At 38.9% G+C, this 23563-nt stretch overlaps 1 protein-coding gene across 2 annotated transcripts in view; it reads left to right on the top strand.

Moving 5' to 3' along the window:
- SELENOF (selenoprotein F) overlaps positions 1–17620 on the top strand; it is a 33085-nt gene extending 15465 nt beyond the window's left edge. For both annotated transcript variants that reach the window (XM_061633563.1, XM_061633564.1), the window contains exons 3-5: positions 8503–8566; positions 15369–15418; positions 16655–17620. In XM_061633563.1, the coding sequence (XP_061489547.1) occupies positions 8503–8566; positions 15369–15418; positions 16655–16786 (246 nt within the window). In that variant the 3' untranslated portion in view covers positions 16787–17620. The remainder of the gene's footprint in view (positions 1–8502; positions 8567–15368; positions 15419–16654) is intronic.
- The last annotated feature ends 5943 nt before the right edge of the window (positions 17621–23563 follow it).

Raw genomic sequence — 23563 nt, 5'->3', positions numbered from 1 at the left:
ATAATAATAAGGGAGGTTTTCTGCAGGCATGAGTGCTCTGTATAACCCATGGCAAAACAAGTAATCTTAAAAAGAGTTTATTTTTGGAGAATAGAATAGAACATAAACTCAGGAAACTACAGAAATAACTACAAAATTAGCACTCCTGATTTAAATGTCTGATGGTTAAATTAGAGCAAAAATCTTATTGCAAGTGTTCTTTTTAGAAAAATACCATTCTATTACCAAAAGAAGAAAAAACACTGTTTTTATATAAGGAAACACTGCTTTATAAGGTACAGATCCTGACAGTCGTTAGTTTTGAACTTATTGAAGGCATTTTGGTTGTGTTTTAGCTTGGACAAAGATGAGGCATACTGACGTTACTGCTTATTGGTATTATTTCAACATTCTGATAAATGTGTTCATTTATCTAGCCTACAGTAGATTTGGATAAAACTGAAATATGGCTAATGCAAAATGGCTAGGCCTGGTGGACTAAATCTGTCACCTTGTTTTTCCATTCATTTGACTTTGAATACAGATAACTTGATGGCTCTTGAGCCAACAGGAATGCTACAATTAACTACAGTTAGTGGGTCGGAATCTCATGCTATTTGGGTAGTGCCCTGATCCTGTGCAAGGGTTTTCAGCTACCTTTTCAATGGAAGCTTTCCTCCCTGAAAATTGGAGAGTGCCTTTTGGAGTGGCATTCCATGAGGTATAATAGTCTGACACCAGAAGGAAATATTACCACTTTTGCTATCTTGTGTGGATACTTAAGCACTTTTGGCTCATGAACAGGATGGGGGTGATGAGGGAAGTTGGATGCCATCTGAATAGTACAGCCTGTATCCTACGTCTGCCGCATCTGGATTTTAACTTACCTTGCTCTTCAGTTACCTAATTCATTCAGATATGGCTGTCTGTATCATAGCAATATACATGTCAGGAAGCTTGGTTTAAGAACATACTTACCCACTTGCACTGGGAATATAAAGAGAGAAAAGAGTCTTACCTCTTAATCCCCACTGTTTAATGTATCTCAGTACATCCAGTGAATATTGCTTGGTTGTGGCACTGTTTTCTTTTGACTCTAGCTGCTTTTAAGCAACATACTTTGAGTATCCATATAATTTACATAGGTATGAAGAATAAGATTTCATTCCTCTCCCCCCCCCAAAAAAAAACAACCCTTAATCGCTTTTGGTTTAGGAAGATACTTCACATGTTGCTATAACAATGTTTTAACGCATTGGTGGTTTTTGCATGTTTTCCTTTTATGCATTAGTCAGCAGTCAAATTAGTGCGCTGTCCTCCTTGAGCCTCCTTTCCGGTGAGATTTGTGCTGCAAGGTATACCTGAAATTAAGCAGTTGCTGCACTTGAAACTGTGACATTTGGTAGTTCAGTTCTCTGGACCAAGGCGCTCTAGTTAATTGCAGAAAAGCTAAAGGAAACTAGAACACAACTAAAAAGGAAACATTTGCTTTTTTATGCATGCTTCACTTTCTTATCTTCATTTCAGTGGAAATATAGCAAGCAGTGAAAATGTAAGAGGCTCAATACAGACATAAAATTCCCCCGTCTCAAGAGAACTGAGCACTCCACCTGTTTTCTCCCTCTTCTGCTTCCTTATAATGTCAGCACTAATACTTAACCATGTTTATATTGTTTTAATTGCAGCTTGAATTGAGTTTAGAATGTAGTTTGCAAACCCATATTAAAAGAGATTGTGATTGGTGTGGGGGGAAAGCACCGTGTCCACACTGTGCAGATTGGGAAATGTGGCTTCCAGCCCAACCCTTAAGCAGATAAAGTGCAAGTAAAATCCTTTGCAAAATTGGGGGAGAAACCATAGCAAGACATTTCTGCTTTGCAAATTGTTTCTCTTCATCAGCAGTGATTATATGGCAAACATCTGCACAAAGCCTGCACAGCTAACTGAAAAGTGAGTTACTAGCATTTCCCTTTACTCTGCTTGAGAACATCTTCCCTATTGCTTTGGCCTCAGAAGCAACGACCCCTCACTCCTATCACTACTGCAGTGCTTGTAAAATCTGCTTGAGTTTCTTTGGATTGATAGAGCACGTACACATATCATGAAGGATTCCTATTTTTTTGCTCTGATATGTCTTTCAAAAATATAAGCATGGGTCCATCTAACTGAAAGAGGTGGCAGCATGTCATGTGGTTTTTAGAAACACAGCTACACTTGAACCGTATGGTACTATTTCCCATGGGCTAAGAGCGTACCAACTTTTTGTCTTCAGTTGATGCTTCCCTAAGCAGCATGGAGTGTTGTCAAATAAGCCCAAGTGGTGACTTAACCAGCCATCTGTGACTGCGAGTCTTCATTGGAAGATATTTAGGATTCTTTCTGTGCAAAGAAATTGTTTTGAATTCTGATGATGGGCTGGGTTATTTTTTTTAAAGTTATGTACAGCTGGCAGGAAGGTCGGGATATAAATCAAATAATAAATAAATAAATTTATATCATAAGTAAAATTTGCCAACAGGTTGATATAGAAAATGTAAACACACTAGAGATAATCCTAGTTTGTTTCCGTCAACGAATCCCAGCGTCTGTCTATTGCAGATTCGCCTTTAGAACATCAATTCTTTTTTTGACTGCCAATTACTTTTTTTCCTTTCTGGCTACATTTTAGTGGCCAACTGAATTCTTCCACTGCACCACTGCCCCTGCCCCCCAATTAGTAATGATTAGTGCTTAGGGAATTGTTGATATATCTTCCTGTTTTGTGTGTGTTTGAGCCATAAAGTATTTCTGGTGTTTGCAGCAATATTTCCAGGCTTATGAGATTTCCATTAATAGTCGCCCCACAACAGTGCAGATGTGAAATAATGGCTTCAAGATTGCACCTTATAGCCTCATCATAATTAATAAGAATAAATACATTCTGCTATAAGCAGTCTGTTTTCTGCTCATCATTTCAGCTGCAATCAAAAGAAACAAGTGTACACAAACCCAGAGCTTTGCTTTGCACTTTTTCCGCAACAACTCAAAGCAAATGTTCATTTGCAGCCTCTGTCTCTGCCAATAGAAAAGTTCTAGCTGTGAGCACATTCTCTAATACAGATCATGCTTGCACATGCACATACACAATATCCTTCTTTGAATCATACCCATATTCGTTTTCATAGTATTTTAAAATGTTGCACAATTTTTCCTATAATGTGTCAGATCTTTGGTTTGCTTAGATTAAACAGTGGGAGAGGTATTGCCCATGTCTCCCACTTCTTTCGGGTCTTTCCACGTGCAGACTTTTCAGAAAATGTTGCAGGTAGCCAGAATGGAAAGCTGTTACTATTGCTGTGCTTTTTCCATGATGCTGTGCTAATGGCAACTGGTCTTTGTCTACTTTCCAGTCTTAGAGCTACAGGAGTTAAATATCTAGGAGGTGGAAAAGAACACACTCTCAAAAGTATTGAAGTGGAGACAGTGCATGTACTCTTCTCTTCCCCATCCAAAGAGCGATTGGCAGCAATAGGCTGGCTTTTGTGTATGTTTCTTTGCCTCATAAGAGTAGAGAATCAGCCACTTTACTTTCCACTAGTGCTCAGAGAAGTTGGGGCCAAAATGGAACATGTAGCAGACCAGGTGGTACCAGAAAATGTTTGAAGGATAGCGAGGGGGTGTAGCATTTAAACAATGCATGTAAGCAGAAATATTGTTATGCATCCAACCACTCTACCCATGCTAATATGCTAATAAGAAATTTATTTTTACAATAACTTCATAAATCCATTTTTTGTTACTGTCCACTTTCAAAACCATATTTGGTGTAGCAAAGAGATAAGAGAGGTAGAAATATTTGAACAGCATGGATCTTTGAGAATAACTTTATCTGGGTTGCCATGCAGTTCAGAGGCACTGATAATAGAATGCTTTTAGTGCTTTGGGCTGATTTTACATTGAGTGACCTGATTTCACTTCATTTTAAAGTCTGTTTCATTCTGTTACACTAATTAAAATGCAGCTGTTAGCTTGAAGGATTCTGACTTTTTAGTTCTATACAGCCTTTATGTCTCTGGGCGTATGCCAGAGGTCCTTTTAAAGTAGTAGTAATTGTTCATTGGGCCAGATCCTCATGTTATTCATGACAGTATCAGTTGAGAATGATCCTTTTATCCAGGTTTTCCCTAGTTGTCATATCTTTATTAACACATGAAAATTTGAAATTTCTTTTCATTTGATAGTGTTTTCCTGGTGTCACTGTTAGAGCTGGTGTAGAGCTGGGCTTTCAGCATTCACATAGCTTGGATGTGTTTATACATGCAGCTTTTTTTTTCAATGGGAGCAGGAGGTAGGCTGCTCATCTTGTCATTGGCAGATATTAAGAACTGTGGAGCTAAAATTGGGGGAAACAGCTCCATTTCAGAGTAAGGAGAGGGTATTTTCCCTTCACCGACACTCTTGCAGATTCATTCATTTTTATTTATTACGTGTTTATCCCAAGAGCTCAGGGCCGTGTACATAGTTCCTTACCCCAACTTCATTTCACAATCTTTTGAAGTTGATTAGACTCAAGATGGTGAACAATCCAGGGTCACCCATAGCCAAATGGGAATTTAACTATCTGGTCCTAACACTGCTCCTCATTGACTGTGCAACTGAAGAGCATCGTATAATAGCTCTCAGCCTAAGGCAGAACTTCCTAAAGACATGCAAGTAGTTTCCTGGGAAAGTCTCGGTTCCTTTGTCTAGTTAGACTAGACTGTTGTCTAGTTAGATGGCTTGGTGAGGAAGTTGGTTTTCCAACACAGCAATTAATGTGGATATCCAGTCACTTATGTTGCTTGTCAGTGCTGGGCAAACCTTCTGTTTTGTTTTGTTTTTTAACAACTTTATTGAACTTCAGTCATCATTACAGAGTCAAAGCAAAGAACATGAACTTCAAAACAACAACTAGAATAAAACAGCACAATAGGGAAGCATGAATTAAAGCAAACCATAAAGTTAGTTTTGTTTGTAAAATTTCCCATGGTTTCTTCCAGAGGGACTTTAAAGCAAGGGTGGGGCACCTCAGATCCAGGGGTCGGATGAGGCCCTCCAGACCGCTCTATATGCCTCTTGGAATTCTCCCCCAGCCATACCTCTAACTGGCCTTGCTTTCTCCCCCAACTGTTTTTGCCCAGCTGGAACGTGCCCTTGAACTTGGATAATGTCTCTTGGTCATCTGGATGAAGGATTTGGATGAAACCAGCCTACAGTACACAGATGGATTTTAGATTTGTTGCTCTGCCCACTTTTGCCTCTGGCTCCGCCCACCTCCTGCATGTGGCCCTTGGAAGGTTGCCCAGAAGGGAATGCAGACTTTGGGCTCAGTCCTGCTTTAAAGCGATGCTTTTGGTCTCATGCAGCCTGGCTCCTTCCATATTGCTCCAGTCTGCTTGCTCTTTGGCCAAAAGCAGTAATAGTGGCTCCCTTGGTAGTGCCTAGTCTTCTGTTTCATATACTAGCCAGCAATTTACCAGGATTTCAGTGGGGAAATAATGAAGTAAATACAGAAGGTAGAAACATAAAATTATGATGAGAAATGCAAGATGTATATTTTATTTTAATATGGTATCTGTTTCTGTCATAAAAATATGCACATTGTCTACAATCAGTCTCTGGTTTAAGCAGATAATTAGGCCAGTTCATAAGCAGATAAAGGGATGGTACATAATCCAGCTAGAATTCAGCAGTTATGATTCCTATTGATATTGTTGGGATATATAAGCACATGCTTTGTAGAGACATGCTTCACTCTCCTATCAAAATCAATGGACTCAGAGTTTTAAATGAACCTTTAATTCAGGGTCGCTAACCTAGAGCCCTCTAGACATTGCTGGACAATTTCTTCATCCCTGACCATTGGCCATGCTGCTCAAAGCTTATGGAAGTGGGGGTCCAGCAACATATAGTGGGCCACAGGTTAGTCACCCCTGCTTCAGTTGATGTCTGGATTTAAAAATGTGTGCATACATTTACTCTTATTTTGTGGATTAATTCAGATAATATAATTCAGACAATATATTTTTAGGAGCCACCCTATTTTGTGATGTCAGGTTGTTTTTAATTGTTTTTAATGCTGTATTTTTAAATTGTTGTAACCCGCCCTGGGACCTTTGGGTAAAGGGTGGGTAATAATAATTAATAATAACATTTTTGGTAAAACCTCATTCAGTTGAAACCTGTTCAGAGTAAAACGTGTTCCTTCTGTTTCTGAGTGATTCGTGTTGGTTTCTAGAGCTCCATGTTCCTTGGTTTCCATGCTACATATTCCTCTGGCAGCAATAAAATTTCAGGCTGTCTTCTGTCAGTGTGAAATACTACTGCATTTCAACTCATAGTTTCTATACAGTAACTGTCAAATATATAGTAAATGGTCCAGCATACAGACACTGCTTGTAAAATGTTTAACATGAAAATTAGCAAAGGAGAATTTTCAGGAGCAAAGTTATTGCCAGTCATCTTTTTGAGACAAGCCAGATGGAAAATTCTAGCACTATAAATATATGATACTTATATACTTAAAGGGTATAGAAAGCATTTAAAATCACTCTGGGTCAAACTTGCTTGTAAATCCAGATAGTGAAATATACCCAAAGAAAGGTTAATTGTTGCTTGTACACTAAGGAGTGCTTAAGGAATGTCATTGTATGTGAACAGCTGAAGTAAACATAAACAACCTTTAAGTATGACATTGCTTAATCACATGCAGAGGAAGATTGAATTCAGCTTACTAACTTAATTCTAACTAGACTCTTGCAGCTGAAATAGCTTAAAATAAAACCTAGATGAAGTTTTATAAGAATTTCCCTTATATGTTTCTTAGAACTGAGAAAAAATCCTTTCCCCTTCTTGTGGAAGTCTATGCTTACTGATGGTTCACAGAGTTTATTTCTTCACGATTAACAGTCTTCAGAACTTCACGTGTTTTTTTTAATTCTACCATTATTCATTTTTATTCCTCTGGAAAGAAGAACTGACTAATGTAGGTCACACAACTACTACTGCTTCATCCCAGTCACTAGTCATATGCTCCACACAGTTACTGATTTGCTGAAATACTGCAATAATATCAAAAGTAAGATAAAAGACAAAATTCAGATTTGACTTGAAACCTGTTTTTAACAACGTTGGTGGTACTTCAGTTTAGGTAGGTACTAATTCCTAAAATAAGTAAATGAATCAAGCACTTGAGACTCATCCAATAAATTGCTTGCTTTTGTGGACAGTCGCTGCTTTTTAATAGTCAAGCTAATGGAGTAGGAATGCTGTCTTAGGTGTTTGTTTTTTAGGTATTGCATTGGACAGACCATTATAATCATGTTTGCTATTGAACATTGGTCCTAGTCCAGAAAAAGTTATGTCATGCTTAACTTAACTATTTAGGGCACAATCCACCCCTTGATCCACTGTGTGTGTGTTTGGTGGGGGTGTTGGATGGGTCAGAAGTCTCCCTCCACCCAGCCCAGAACAGCTCTGCCAGCCTCCACTCTCAGAATGACACTGTTGTTACTTTGCCAGCGGAGGGCTCACTATTCCACTTCTCAAAAATTGCAGGCTGGTGAAAGCGCTGCTGGTGGGCATCCTGCCAGCAGCAGCCTGTAAAAAGCCCGGGAGCGGGGGAGTTGAGCTGACCCTGGATCCACTGGACAGCATTGGGCCTGATTGCTAAGCCAGCTGTAGTCTGGTGTAGCCCAGAGTAGGCTTTTGCCTGCCAGTTCCCCCCCACCTTGCCTTTTACTCCAGCCACTGTGAGCAGTGGGGCTGTGGATGTGGCAGTGCCTCCATTGCTCATCACACTCTCATGCTACCTGGTTGGAGTTTGGATTGCTTTGGCAGTTGCAAATAAAATAGACACGCTGTTTGCAATAGGACATAAATGCAACTAACTTTCACTGGATGTAAACCATCAAATTTGTAGAGATGTAATAATCTGGCTCCATTAAGTTGCATCTCCTGGTTTGTCAGATCTTTTATTTAGACTGCAGAATGTAGTCATGGTATAAATGTAAAGTTGACATATAGGTGGTATTCTGATGGTAATGTGGTCCTGCCCTTCAAGCAATAATTGAATTAGTAACCTACTAGACATCTTGGAACTTCTTGCTCTTGGAACATCTAGGTGACATCATTGAAGCCAACTGTTAACATTTATACCACTGAACTGAAACCACAAAGAATACCTTCTTGGGTTAGAAAATTGGCAATTTTTCTGAATCCATCAGGTTTTGCTTATTTCCCTTCCTAATCTCACTAAAGTCAATAGATGCTGCATCCAGTAATGCTTGATAGATGAGTCTGGCAGTCATTATTTGATTACACTTTCACTTTTGAATATAAGACTGATAAACTTTCATATTAATAGGAATGAATGGATTCTTGAAGTGACATAATTTTTTTGTATATATGTCAGTTGTCTTATTTGTCTTTCACTGTAATTAAAGCACATCAGTTTAATATTTACTATTTTCTTCCCTATTTAATACTTTTTCTGTTCTCTTGCAGCTCTATTCGGGGGCAATTCTTGAAGTGTGTGGATGAAAATTAGGGAGGTTCCCTCAGGTTCAGGGTAAGTGAAATGCTGATGGATGGTGTCTTTTCAGTGCTCCAGAACTACTGAATCAAAATTGATCATCTAATGGAAGACCTTTTATGCCTAAATTGTTTGCATATTCTGAAGCAAAGTCCTATCCTACTGGGCATATGCATAGATGTGGCTACTTATACTTGTGTAAAACTTCGAAGCTCCAAGGAATACGAAAGGGCAATGGAAGGCATGAATTAGCAAAGCAGGGATTACATATATAGAGAAAGATATCTGTAAAGGGAGAGAAACTAAATAAAAGCCAAGCAAAATTGCCATACAAGTTACATTTTGTAGGGATGGAGAGTCTGCCTCACTCTTCAAAGCCCACTGTGTAAACATTTGTAATTACTGCAAAAAAGCCTACCCTAAATGTCTTACTCCGCAAATTTCCTTTACAACTATGTGACACCCTTTAGCACTTGCATCAGCTGAATATTTTCAGAATTTTTTTCAAGAACTATACAGTATTATCATCTGCTGGAACATAAGTTAGCTGAGCTGTAGATATTTTAAACAAATGTTTTAAAAATATAGAAATACTTTTTTTCCTTGGGTGAAGTAAGAATTGAGCTGCTAGTTTTTAAAGGCAGTTTTCCATTCACAACAAATTCTAAACCTACTTTTCTGTTTCATATTCATTATTCTTCTTTTTTTAAAAAGTATATTTTATCATAGACAAGTCATATGAATGCAAAATGTCAAATTGGCTATTCTTCAGCTAATGCTTCCCATCCAGCCAACTTATTTCCCTTCTTGGAGTTTTTTGCCTCTGAAATACGGGAACTTTTTAACCTTTTGAATTGAATAAAGCCAGTGATTGTGTGCCTCTTGTGACTGACAACATTCTTTTTTCCTAACAGAAGGGGTGGGTGGGATCTTGCTCATCATACTTTGAGGATAGAAAAAGAAGCAGAGGAAGGACTGAGGGTGGAAATCCAAGGTCGATGGATTTTTCCCTTCATTGTGAGCTTCTACTGCATGTGTCTGCCTTATTCATACACGAAAACATCTACATGTACATAGCTGTGCTTCAGAAGAGAGTCTTAACTGGGGGAGCTGTAAGTGCCATGGTGCCAACTGGCCCATCGCCTGTGTGTGATGTGCAGTGACTTTTCCTTTTTTATTAATCCAGTATTTTGTCCTGCTCTTCACAGCTTACAAAAATCAGTAGTAAGACAGTCCCTGCCCCACAGCTTTGCACTCTAAAAAACATAATACACAAGGAAAATGTATGGAAAAGGAGGAGGAAAAAAGTGAATGTATGTGCAAGTTCTTAAAAGTTACCGTTTTTATAACAAGCAGCTGGGATGGAAACAGTTTAGGTTGCTGCCGCTAGGTGAAAGTTGGGCTAGGGCCAAAGGGGGCCGGTCTCCCAACAGAGGAAAGTTTTGAATAACTCTGTTTCTCTTCTCTTCTGCAGCCTAATGGAAAAGATATTCATCATGATAGGATAGAATGTCATATATTTTCTTCCTTTGAGCATGTGAATGGCTTTCTACCTCCCAACTTCTTCCACCATTCCCACAGTTCCATCCCTTCTCATATTTCTGCTGCCACAGTTGCCAAGAGTTCTGAGGCTATTTTAAAACAGTCCCACATGCCAGTGATATATAAATGTGGTGTGCCTTTGTCAGCCATATGATGAGAGGAGGAGAGCCAGACTGAGTAATGGACAGAGAAGAGGATGGGAAGAAAATGGTGGATGAAACGGTACATTATGTGAAAGGGTGGGAGAAAGGGTACTTATGTTATAAACATTGTTAAGGTACATTTCAAGAAATGTTTCTTGCTTAACACACAGAATTTAGGTTACACAGCAGTTTCCTAGTGAAAATCACTGCTTTGGCTCCAATGGGCTTTATTTGTTTCCTACGTCTTACTTGAATATCTGTTATAGAATGTGAGGCTGAATGAAGGGCATACTGCTGCTTCAGTAGATTAAGTGTTTTTAGGTTATATTGAACTTTTGTTATTGGCAAACCCCTCACTGCCAGCATTCTTTTTGCAGTTGATTGTCTCATAGGTCCCACTACAATATTTTTTCCTTGCTAAATATCACAGAATTGCAGCATGTGTTTATTGGGTTGTATGTTTATACAATCATGTCATTTACTGCAGTCTTTGCCAATCTGGTGCTCTCCAGACTGTTTGACTGCCACTTCCATCAACCCCAGCCAGCATAACATATGGAGGGCATCATATTTGCAAAGGCTGATTTATTGTGTGTTCATTCTGTAGCTGAGTGTAATATAATTTTTTTAAAATACAGTCTGATACGTAGGATTGGCAACAAAATGTTGTGGTGTGCAGTGTTATGCAATGTTCCAATCAGGCTTGCCCTCCTCCACTATACTTCTTTCCATTCCTCCCCCACAACAGTTACTCAGCATTCCATGGTCACTGAGCACATACAGTTTTCCTTGGGAAGTTTTTGAAATTCCCTCCCCCATAGGATATTTTTTCCTAATCTTTTTTATAATTCTGCAAACCTTGGAGTTCCCCCAAACCTACAGATACCTTCCTCTCCAATGGTGCTGTTTTGGCTACACAAGCAACTGCGCTTGGGAAATTCAGTTCACTTTTAATATATCAAGTTAGATAGCATTCCAATTCAGCGGTGGAGTGAAGCTGTTCAATAAAACTTGAACCAAATTGTACTTGCTGATTTATGAGACCTAAATGAAAGAAATACGGTCTAACATCCGGCAGTCTGATTCCCTGAACCATTGCAGAAACAGAACATTATTTACATAGCTTAATTCAGTTAAGTGTTATTCATATCTCATCTTCAGTATGTCCCTTCTTATCTGCCTTTTTAGTTACCTTTTTTCTATCTGCAATTAATTCTCTTTTAATTGCTTTATAGTTTTTTCTGTAATTTTACTTTATGCTGTCTTTAATTTTAAAAAGTTAAACAAAATTGAGTTTCTGAGCAATAAATAACATAGACTCTCATAAAAATCTAGAAGTGCATTTTATTTCTCTGATGATTTCATCATGTGATTAAATCAGCCCTTACGGGAATTTTGAAGCAGCTCCATGCTAGATCTCTGAAACTAATAAACGTATGCAATGCTTTAGGAAATACGTTGGTTTTTCTTCCTCACTGAATACCAAATGTTCAGTTTTGTAAGATTTTCTAATGCAGGAGATAAAATGTTGTGCATTTGAAAGTCTGTTCTTCAGGCTGTTTCCAAATTGATGTTTTGAAAAACTTTTTTTTACTTGTTAACAATGCTTTGTTTTTATTTGTTTGTTTGAGAGTATTGCTTGATACGCTGTCGTCCAATATGGCTGTTTCTACGTGATGCCTGATTTATAAGGAACTTCACTTTTTTTTGTCATCTAGACCTTGTGGGCAAATCTGCTCAAATCTTTTCCTTTTCTTCCCCCCATTTCATCATCATAAAGGAAAAAAGTGAGGCTATAGCTCAGGAGTAGCCAACATGGCGCCCTCCAGTTGTTCTTGGTCTTCATCTCTCATCATCCCTAACCATTGGCCATGTTGGCTGGAACTCTTCCCCTGTAAAAAGCTTGCTGACTTTTCACAGGTTTTTCATCTGCACAGACAGAAACGCTCATATTTGTTTTGCATTCATTAAAGCTCTGTAGTTGCGATAAAGTATTTACCTTCTTATTTAAGAGCAGGTAAACATTAATTTTGGTCTACACTGCTAAGACGTTTTTAGTATGTTTTTTTCTTCAATCAGAAGCTAGTCAATAGTCAGTGTGCTTCTGCTGATAACAATGTTGCAGAAATAAGATGAATACTAGTCCAAAAGTGTAATCTTATACATTCAGTAGTCTATTCAGCTGTCAGCCACATAGAATTGAGTGTGCCTTACTTCCAGGATTGCAGCCTAATTCAGCTAACATTTTCATCCACTGATCACTGTTGGCTATGTACTCATGTGGGCAATTGCAATGTGTGAACTGGGTGATCATTACCACAGCCAATACTAATTTCTGTGGTCCCCTGGCTGTCTCATCATAGGGGCAGATGGGTAGAAAATGTATTATTTTGTGTGAAATGGAAAGACAAGAGGGAACGGAGGTTTCTAGACCTTTGAGAAGTACTTTTAACAGCTTGTTAAGGTCCCCCATGTTTTGAATTAGATTCTTCAGGAAAACCAAGAAAACAAATATGCAGTGCACTTAGCCTAAAACCATTTGGGAAAATATTTGTGTCATTAAGACATTAAAATGACATTGGTCCACAATAAAGGAATAGTGTTGCAAAGCATGTAAACAGAAGTAACTAAACAGCATAAAAGTGAAATGAGAAAAATGTAAATATGTGACGCTATCACCCCTGAGCTTCCAAGAGTGGCGGAACTACCAAAGGGGCCCCCTCTGTTGATCTCAACACCTGAGAGGGTCTGTAGGGAAGAAGGCAGCCTTTCAGATGTTTGGGGCCTAAGTCATTTAGGGCTTTAAACACTTAACGTTTGCCTCCCTGGGCTCCTGCTGGGAGGAAGGGTGGGATATAAATCAAATAATATATAAATAAAAGTGAGGACCTTGAACTGGGCCCAAAAACGAACTGGCAACCAATGCAGGTGTTTTAAAACAAGCGTTATATGAGTTCTAAAGAGCACCCCCTACTGCATTTCGGACCAGTTGGAAGTTTCTGAGTCATCTTCAAGGGCAGCCCCACGTAGAGTATATTGCAGTAATCCAGTCTGGAACTTACCAGAGCTTGGAGCACTATGGCCTTCTCTGTCCAAAAAGAGCCAAAGCTAGTGAACTAGCTGAAGCTGGAAAAGTTTGTATGAAGTGGCTCATAAGATCTATTTTTTACCATAAGAAATCTCAAGACTTTTTTTTTGCGCAGCTTCCCTCCCCTTACATATTCTATATAGAGGAATGCAGACTACTCCTGAACCTTGCACTGCACTCTGCACACCCAAACAAAAATCTGCTTGGACTTCAACTCTTCCTATTTGTATACTTTCAGCCATGTTTGTGGCTTGCAAGAGGACAAGGCAGCTGCATGTGCTTTTTCTTCTCATAGTAAGCCATAGCTAAGTTGCCTGCACTTTTAGCTTATGGAGTACCTCTGTGGATTTGTTTATTTTTTATTTAATTTTAGGTCATATGCTAAAGACACACCTCTTTACCCTAGCCTTTGATACCTGAGGTATATATTTTAGGACCCACCCTCTTCACTATAATTTGTTTTAAGTAACGATGAAGGATGGATAAGAAATCTAATAATTTCTGAAATAATATCTTTTGTTTTTAACCTAATGCATTTCTGAGATGGGTTCCTTGTTCATGTTTCATAGGCACACTTGCTCTCTTGAGCCTAACAAATAGAACTTTACTTTAGTAGCTTTGTTTTCATTGTGCATCAGTTATTTTAATTTTTCCTAAGCCTTCAAAGCTCACTCAACTTCACTTATTGAGAATATCTTGTCAGAAAATGAAACTGTAGCAAGTTGCTTTGAGGTTTTTTATCCAGAAGATGTCTCAATCTATTTTTCACTAGATTTAGAAAGCTGCCAGTGCTACAATATGTTTGATGGTTTAAGATGACATCTAACATAGCAAAACTGGTATTAGATTCCCCGCCTTCTCCTGTTACATTTTGTTCTCAGCATAGTGAGATCTGTTCTGTCTAACATCATTGCAGCACTGAGACAGAATTGTGCCTACAAAGAGGTATGCAGAACTGTTATAAACACTACACACTTTTAGGCTATCAGTCAACCAAGCAAATTGCAACTCACCAGGACAATTTAATGGCGGTCCCTAGGCAAGAAAATGAGTGACATGTTCATCTGCCAGCCCAGGTTGCCTGATGCTGCTTGTCTGCTGGCAGCCACCATAGTGCTGTATCCGTTGGCTAAGGCAACAGAGCAAAACACTTTGGCTGCTGAGAAATATAGGTAGCATGAACACACAGGCAGTGAGAAGAGGTAGGACTATGAGACTTTTTCTTACTATCTCCCACCACCACCCATTTTTCAAATAAAATCCTAACCATTGTAACCAGTGGCTTTATATTTATTTGAAATACTGATTGATCCTGCTTAATAGCATGTGAGATTAGGGGGTCTTCATGTGGGTAGAATAACTTTGGGTGGGGGACATGGTGTGGGAATAAAAATGTCTACATGACATCTGACAACATTTGCTCCCTGATAAAACAAGCATTCACTTGGGCTTAGGCCAATCGTTGTGGTTTAGCTTAGCTGGTCTCTGTGTATCAAAGTCTATCAGCACTTTGTTCAGTAAGTGTCTTGCTCTTGCAAATACTGCCTATGTGACACAGTGCATAGTGCCAAGGCTGGCCCTGCTATGAGCTGTGTCAGGCAACAGATGCTGGGGGGTTGGGTATGGTGCCAAAGTGTTAATAGGACAGAGCTGGATGAGCTGCATGTCCTGCTTTGGGACCCCTAATCTAGCTTGCTGCCCTCAGGTCTAGCGGATGCTGTCCTATTGCTAGCACTGAACTAAGATTCAGCTAGCTTTTCTCCATGGAATAGGGAGGATGCCATCATGCCCTTTGCCTCAAGCAGCAAAATATCTTGGCCACCCCTATTTATTGTTACCACTTGTTCTTATTGGACAAGAGCGGAGGACATAACAAGCACTAATATTGGCTTTTGAGAAATGTAACATAGTGGTCTAAAGTCTACTACATTTTTTCCTTCCAACACACCTTTTAATTTGGTGTATAAAACCATTTACACTTTGAGGCATGACAATAAATATTCATTTGGCGGTGGGGCGGGGCTTATATTTAGTATAACTCTTTCTCTTTGCCTCCAAATTCTAGCTTTTGTCAGGAGTGACAAGCCCAAACTGTTTAGGGGACTGCAGATCAAGGTTTGTACTATGTTTGTTTGTTTATTTTTAATTTAAATTTATCAAATGTGAATTGTTCATATGATGGATGGAATATTTAGTGGAAGGTGGCCTAATTTATCTGTAAATAATTAGTTAGCTTATTATAAAGAGGGCAACAATGTTGAGTTCATACATCAATCTTGAATACATTTTGTCTATTAAAATAGCAGCTGTGCTGATCAAGTTTCATAGTAAGTGTTGAATCAAAGTCTTGCATATAGCAGTTCTCAAGTAATGGTTTCAATGTTATGGTATAATGAACGTATCTCCCAAATTCTCATCATTTTAAGCTTTCACATTTCCAGTTGCAAAGGGCAATGGCCCCTGTCCTAGCCTTGAATGCCCAAGAGCACAGCCATTCCATCCTCTGAATTCTCATGTCATGCTGAGTCCAAAGGTTCTGTCTGCTTCAAAGCTCTACACAACATGAGACTTTCCCCAAAACGTCTGTATTGGACCAGGGGAAAGGAAGTATAATTTTGCTTTATTCCTTTTCAATACGACCATAGATAATGGAAGTTGTCAACATCATAGGGCAATGGATATTCCATTTCTTGCTATTCTCTTCTCCAAAACTACTTCCTTTGTGGTCTAGAATGTTATCCTTTCCTCCTCCAGTTGTCATTTGGCAACTGGAGGAGAGCTGAGATCACAATGGAATTCCTTAAAATGGTCCCTCACTCAAATACATCTTAATGAGCAGCGAGGATTTGATTTTTTTCCCATGCTTAAGCTGTCTTACCTTCAACTATTGGAAGTAAGGAGAGAATAGCAAGAAGTGGGATATCCATTGCCCTGTGATGCGGCTTGAATCGTTGAATCTAGCAACTTTTCAGATATGGCTGTTGCTCTTCCCAATCACTGTACAGCGTAGATTGTATTTAATGGCAACATTCCAAATACCCCTGTTGGATCTGAACTTTAACTCTTGGTGGTTGTGTTTTTGCAGTAAAGCATAGACCTCCATAGAGTCGCTGATGTAGCTTTTGATTACACTTATTGAAAGCAATGATTTTGGGTTCTCATTCAGAAAATATATAGGTGTATTTTTTTACACCATGCCATAACAATTAATTCAATTTAGAACTTCTGCTTGAACAACAATAGTAATGCTAAATTACTTTTGGAGGGAAGAAGATGAAGGCTGAGGTTGCTAGATATGCAGGGTGTTATGAATCTAGGCAGACAGTAACCTTGAACTTCTTTTCTGTGCAGTATGTACGTGGTTCTGACCCAGTACTGAAGCTCTTGGATGACAGCGGGAACATTGCTGAAGAGCTGAGCATCCTCAAGTGGAATACAGACAGTGTAGAAGAATTCTTAAATGAAAAACTAGAGCGCCTTTAAAAAAACCCTTGTGATTATTCTTTTTTTAAAATATTTTATTTCTCGCATCATTTTTCATCATGGTAATCTTCTCAGACAAAGTGTGATAAACCCCGGAAATCTTTCCAGCTTCTACATTAATTTTAAAGCTGTCCCATATTATGTGGTGCTCAACATCTTTTAATTAGAAGCAGAAGCTTCAAGCACAGCACTTTTGACAAATTGGCAGGCTGAACAAATGGCCTGTCCTGGTACATTTCAGCTCATCTTAGTGGATGGAGATCATTAATGAAATGCTTTGAGACTAATGTAATACAAATACTGAAATTTATTATAATTGGGCCATTTATTTTATTTTTTTACAGGCAAGCCTATCTGTCAGCTTCAAATAATTGAGATGATTACTATGCTTTTTTTATATATGCTGCCGCTCTTTGTACAGGCATGGGAAGTTGGAACCAAATAAGATGTACTCTGCCTCCCAAAGAGATGTCTGCTAGTATCTTTGCATTTTGTATTTCCCAGCTGTCCTTTTTATAGAACTGTTACTTACAATACTCATAATGAATGCCTGCTCTGGAAAAAAAATCATTTGTAGTCTTGTTCTGATGGAGGAACTCATGATCTGGAGTGACTGAAGAAGGCTAGGGAAATGCACTTTAATGATGACTACATAGAAAGCCTTTAATAAAAGGCATGTGTAGGTCTGATGTCAGGTGTACTTTCATTAAATGCTTTTACCTTCATTCAGCAGTTGTGAGTTCAGTGATGGAAAAAATGTTGGAAATACTTTACAAAATCTGTATCAAATTTCTGATTCTTTAAGTACATTCAAATAAAATGTTTTGAAGACAACTGTTTTGCAAAATTGGCTTTGGATAAAGCTTGCTCAGGAGCTATAGGCCAGGTTTATCTTGCAGAAATAAAATATCTGTCAAAACAGGCTTATCTCTAAATACAGAATCAATGTTTAGTCTGATCAACTTTGTTTCATGCCTGTGTAACATTAACTACTTGCTCTGATTATGGTACAATGTGGTCTGGGTTATATTGGTGGATGCAGGTGGGAAAAAGGTTGCTGCGCTGTGTAAGTGTTCTATTATAAGTCTATTAAATATTGCATCTGAAATAATAAACAACAAACTCAGACTCCACAGCAGTCAAAATAGATCCCATTGCAAAATTGCTTCTTAAACATTGGTTTGTGTTTTCAGTCACTCAAACTGCACAAACATACTGGCAGCTGTTTCGTACTTAATTTTTTAAGAAGTTCAAAGACACATTTTTAATTGCCACAGCAGTGCTACTGATTTAAGATACATCTTGCTTGATAGAAATTGCCAGTTTTTTAATAGTGAATTAACAGTGATTCTCATTCAGAAAACATTGGTGATTAAAATAAACTTCCAGGTGATGAGTAGATCAACTCTCAAGGCAACCCATACTAGATGAGATCCGCAGATTAGATTAGCTTTGATCCTTGGAAAGACTTTGATAGGGCAATAGATGACTCACAACAGGCACTGTTGCTTCATAACCAAGACTCTGGGGCCCTTACTTCTGTTCCTTCACCCACTGCTAGTGTTCAGTTTAAACTCTTAGAAGATCAGTGGCTAGTTTCTTTTTCAGCACTGCCCAACGAGAAACAAGATGACATAGTACATGGGTTATCAGATACACAAAATAAATATTTTGTCCTTAGGAAAGTTCCAGTCTTTGCTGCATCTGCAAACCAATAATGTTCATGTGATACAGCCACCTAAGCTTCCAAAGTTCCTTAGTTTCTCATGATGTTTGCTAGTTGGGGAGAGTTATGAACAAAAGAACTGTCTGGTGTAAACAATTAGTGAAGTAGTCCCTAAGATATTATAGGCTGTATCCAACAAAGTCATCCCATTAGCTTAAGGACTTCCACCTTTACAATGTACTTCCTCTCACTCTCCTCACCCTGTTCCTTCCCCATCTATTCTGGGGGTTCCCCTGAACCATCCAGAGCAGATTGGGTGGGCACATGGGGAGAAAGGAAGGAGAAAAAGTCCTGTTGCACAGGCAGAAGTTCTTGTGCTAATGGGACAACTTTGTTGGATACAACCTATAATTTTGTGGATCCTAAAACAGTCTCCCCTTCCATGAGTGCAGTCATTCAAAGACTCCAAACCGCATAATTGTCCTTCTCCAGCCTCGGGATGCTCATCTTAAGTGTTGATTCTCCAGCCATGGCTTTCCTATATTTTTTTTCCTCCAAAAAAAGATAGGAAAGCTATGGCTGGACAATCAACATTTAAGACGAGCATCCCGAGGCTGGAGAAGGACAATCATGCAGTTTGGAGTCTTCAAATGACTGCATTCATGGAAGGGGAGAACCTGTATGAAGTCTTAACCGATCAGCTCAAAAACAGTTACCCATCATTGTGAGACTTTAAGCATGTCCAAACCCTTTTCAGAACTTTCTGCTCAATGTGAGAAGGTTGCAGTGGAGGAAGTACATGCATATATGTCCCTGCTTGTCCCCCCCACAGCAAAAATAGTGTAAGGAATAACCTGCTTTCAATATAAACAATTCTGTCAGTAAGACATGTATAGATCAAAGAGACAAAATTAATTCAGAGTTTTGATTATCCATGCATTATTGATCTGGTCTAGATTTCTTGCATATCTAATTAACTCTCACAGTGTTAATTGGAAGTATAGCAGTCTGCATCACATTACTGGAGCATTAGAGATGCTCTTAAAAATCTATTCTGGTCCCCTGTCCCTCCCAACAGTTTACACTTTGCAAAGTTAAGCCTGGTCTTCCTGGAAATGCCCAATATCCCACTGACTGCTTAATACTGCCTGTATCACTATTGCCACTTATTATTGTACCGCATTTGCTCTAGTGCAGAAATATGAAAAAATGCCATTATTTTTCTGTCAAACCCCAAATATTTTAATTGAGAACAAAGAGGTTAATACAATTTTAAGTTTTAAAAAGAACTTGCTTTTTTCCAGTTCCAATTATAGCATTTGTTCGTGCATACTTTTAATTACTAGGCATGTTGACTGTGATGCACACATTGAAAGGAAGAAGAAAAATCTAATGAGATACCTAAGTGTTACGGAAAGGAACTGAGAGTCAAGCAAGCAGCTGTGTGTTTCCTTAAAACAAGCAACAAAAAATGCAGTGTTAATTTGTGAAAACTATGCATGATTTTGTCCATAGCTTATGTGCCTCAATGTTATTTTCACATGCAACAAATACCCCACATTTCCCTTATGCTCAAAGTGTCAAGCCTACCACATACCTTGCTTCTAAGCAATGTGAAAATTCTGCAGTTCCATGCAAAATTTGGTAGGAGGTAGCCTGAACATCAGAGCTCTCATTTAAAAATAAAAAAATGCTTTCTTTGTGGTGTGAAAGTGGGACTTGAGTCTGTGTCCTGTGACTAGTATTAACGTTTGATGACATTGTGCACCCGTAGTACGAATTTAAGACTGCAATCTCACACCAGTAATGAGGCTTATTTCTGAGTAGATATGGATACTATTACACTTCTTGAGACACATTCTTGAGGGCAGTTGTGGGTTTTTCATAGGGTTTCTGATAAGAACTGTTAATTTTTAAGCAAAAATATACAACCTGAAAAAGAAACCACATGCTTGCTAGTGTCAACTGAATCAGAAAAAGGAGAAGTGTCTTTTATCACTCCGCAGCCCAGAGGTGGCTCATTCAAATCCTAGTCCTGGGAGATGGTGAAGACTTTCCTGCTCAATTCAGTGCCTGTATTATGTTTTGATGTGCATCTAGAAAACTTTTCCCATAAAGAAAGCCGTGCTCATCCTTAGTGTTACATTTAGAAGTCCCTCTATTCACAGTGGTGAAAGGGAATTTTGTTTTTGTTTTTATTTGATACTCTTTCAATATAAAAAACAAGTGGAGTGAAATCTTAATTTCTTGTTTAGGTTTTTCCTTGGAAGCTCAGCACTGTAGCAAAATGACAGAATTCTGTGTCATCTTAAAAGAGTAATTATTTTAGTGTGGCATTAGTTTTATTAGGCAAATGCCTATTTCATCAAAAAGATGACTGTGATGAGGTACAGTGGAGGTTAAACCAAGGTAACAAGATGGTGGTGGGGAACCTGAAGATCTCAGAAATGTGCAGAATGCATTCTGATGGTCAACATGTGAAACGTGAATCTACTATATATGTTGGAACGTTATTCACTATGCATTTGGACAACCACTTAAGATATTGTAACCAGATTTTGCATTGATGGTTCCTGAAATCGAGGAGTGGATTTTTGTCTGTACTTGGATACAACTGGACACCATTTGAATCAAGATAACTGAACCTTTCAAAACTGCATATATTTTAACCAACATTTGCATGATAGTTCCTGAGATCAAGGCAGGTGAAAATTGCCATCCCCTGATGGTACACATAATTTCTCTTCCACCTCACAGGCATCCTCCCAGAGGAGTCCTAGGATGGCTAGGAAATGGGTACATTATTCACATGATCATGTACCCATATCCTAGCCCTTCATCTCCACACAGGAATGGTGCATTAAGCAGCCCTTCTGGAAGCAACCCCCTTATGAAGGCTGTCAGGTCTACAGATGTGAAGACTCTGGGGAAAAATTAAATGGGGGGGTCACAAAATTTTGATTTCCCCCCCCAGCCCTTCACATCTCTAGTCAGGGCTGGAAGGTGAGGCAAGGAAACCACCACCATCCCGACACCAAACACAAAGCCTCCTCACATACTGCTGTGTTCATGTGTGTGTTGCTTTAATGGCCATCCCACATAAACAGCCCAGGCAGGCAAGGTGGGAAGTGGTGGCAGAGCAACATGGCTTCCTAATAGTACCTCTCATACCCAGTTCCTTATGCATTTCCTTCACCCCATACTGTACTAATGCGAGCACACAGGCTCAGATGGCTGTATTATTCAGTACCAGCCCTGAGGCCAAAGAGAACATGCTTGCTCTTAATGCATTTGCTGGAGTCCACCAGGCTCTTGCCCCACCAACCTACCAGCACTTTTGAAAGATTCCATTTGTCCACCTAAATGGAAGTCACAGTTTCTGTCTAAGGAAACAGAAATGCTTGGCTGGCAGGGCATGGAGAAGGAAATAATGGCATGTGTCAAAATCAAAGCACACTGCAGAGTTTGGAAAGGATTATATACTGAGGGGAATGCTGCAAATTTGTTGCCAATCAAGTGTGGCCCTGCTATTATGCAGAGTGAGGGACAAACTATTCATCTATTTTATTTATTATTCAATTTATATCCTGCCCTTCCTCCCAGCAGGAGCCCAGGCAGCAAACAGAAGCGCTAAAAATACTTTAAAACATCATAAAAACAGACCTTAAAATACATTAAAACAAGACAATGTTAAAAACTTTTTTAAAAAAGCTTTAAAGACATTTTAAAAAGGGGGTTAAAAACATTTTTAAAACATACTAACAAGCAATTCTAACACAGACGCAGACTAGGATAGGTCTCAAAAGGCTTGTTGAAAAGGCACCAAAAAGCTAGCAGAGATGGCGCCTGCCTAATATTCAAGGGGAGGGAATTCCACAAGGTAGGTGCCATCACACTAAAGGTCTGCTTCCTATGTTGTGCAGCACGGACCTCCTGATAAGATGGTATCTGCAGGAGGCCCTCACCTGCAGAGCACAGTGATCGACTGGGTATATAAGGAGTAAGACGGTCTTTCAGGTATCCTGGTCCCGAGCTGTATAGGGCTTTGTACACCAAAACTAGAACCTATTTATTTACTGCTTAACATTTCAAAATACCAAAACAGTGTGCAATAATAACAAAATACAACGAATAAAAAGATAAAGCAGTTTTCCAGGGAGAAATCTAAGACAACTCAACAGGTCAACTCATCCTTCTGAGGAAGTGTGTAGAAATTTCTAGCAGAACTTGGAAAGTTCATTTTTAAAAGGCTACTGTAAGGACAGAATATGGAGAAACCGATTGGTTCCCCATCGAAAAGGGTGTGAGATGGGTGTATTCTATCACCCTATTTGTTTAATCTGTATGCAGAACATATCATATGGAAAGCAGGATTGGACCAAGATGAAGGAGGTGTGAAAACTGGAGGATGAAATATCAATAATTTAAGATATGTAGATGATACCATACTACTAGCAGAAACTAGTAATGATATAAAACGAATGCTGATGAAAGTTAAAGAGGAAAGCACAAAAGCAGGACTACAGCTTAACATCAAGACTAAAGTAATGACAACAGAAGATTTATGTAACTTTAAAGTTGATAATGAGGACATTGAACTTGTCAAGGATTATCAATACCTTGGCACAGTCATTAACCAAAATGGGGACAATAGTCAAGAAATCAGAAGAAGGCTAGGACTGGGGAGGGGAGCTATGAGAGAACCAGAAAAGGTCCTCAAATGCAAAGATGTATCACTGAACACCAAAGCCAGGATCATTCAGACCATGGTATTCCTGATCTCTATGCATGGATGTGAAAGTTGGACAGTGAAAAAAGGGGATAAGAGAAAAATCAACTCATTTGAAATGTGGTGTTGGAGGAGAGCTTTGCGCAGACCATGGACTGTGAAAAAGACAAATAATTGGGTGTTAGAACAAATTAAATCAGAACTGTCACTAGAAGCTAAAATGATGAAACTGAGGTTATCATACTTTGGACACATAATCAGAAGACAGGATTCACTAGAAAAGACAATAATGCTGGGAAAAACAGAAGGGAGTAGAAAAAGAGGAAGGCCAAACAAGAGATGAATTGATTCCATAAAGGAAGCCACAGACCTGAACTTACAA

This window comes from Rhineura floridana, chromosome 6 (genome assembly GCF_030035675.1).
Source record: "Rhineura floridana isolate rRhiFlo1 chromosome 6, rRhiFlo1.hap2, whole genome shotgun sequence".
Classification (NCBI taxonomy): domain Eukaryota; kingdom Metazoa; phylum Chordata; class Lepidosauria; order Squamata; family Rhineuridae; genus Rhineura; species Rhineura floridana.
The sequence above is the reverse complement of the archived record's forward strand: the minus strand, read 5'-3'. Positions and strand labels throughout refer to the sequence as shown.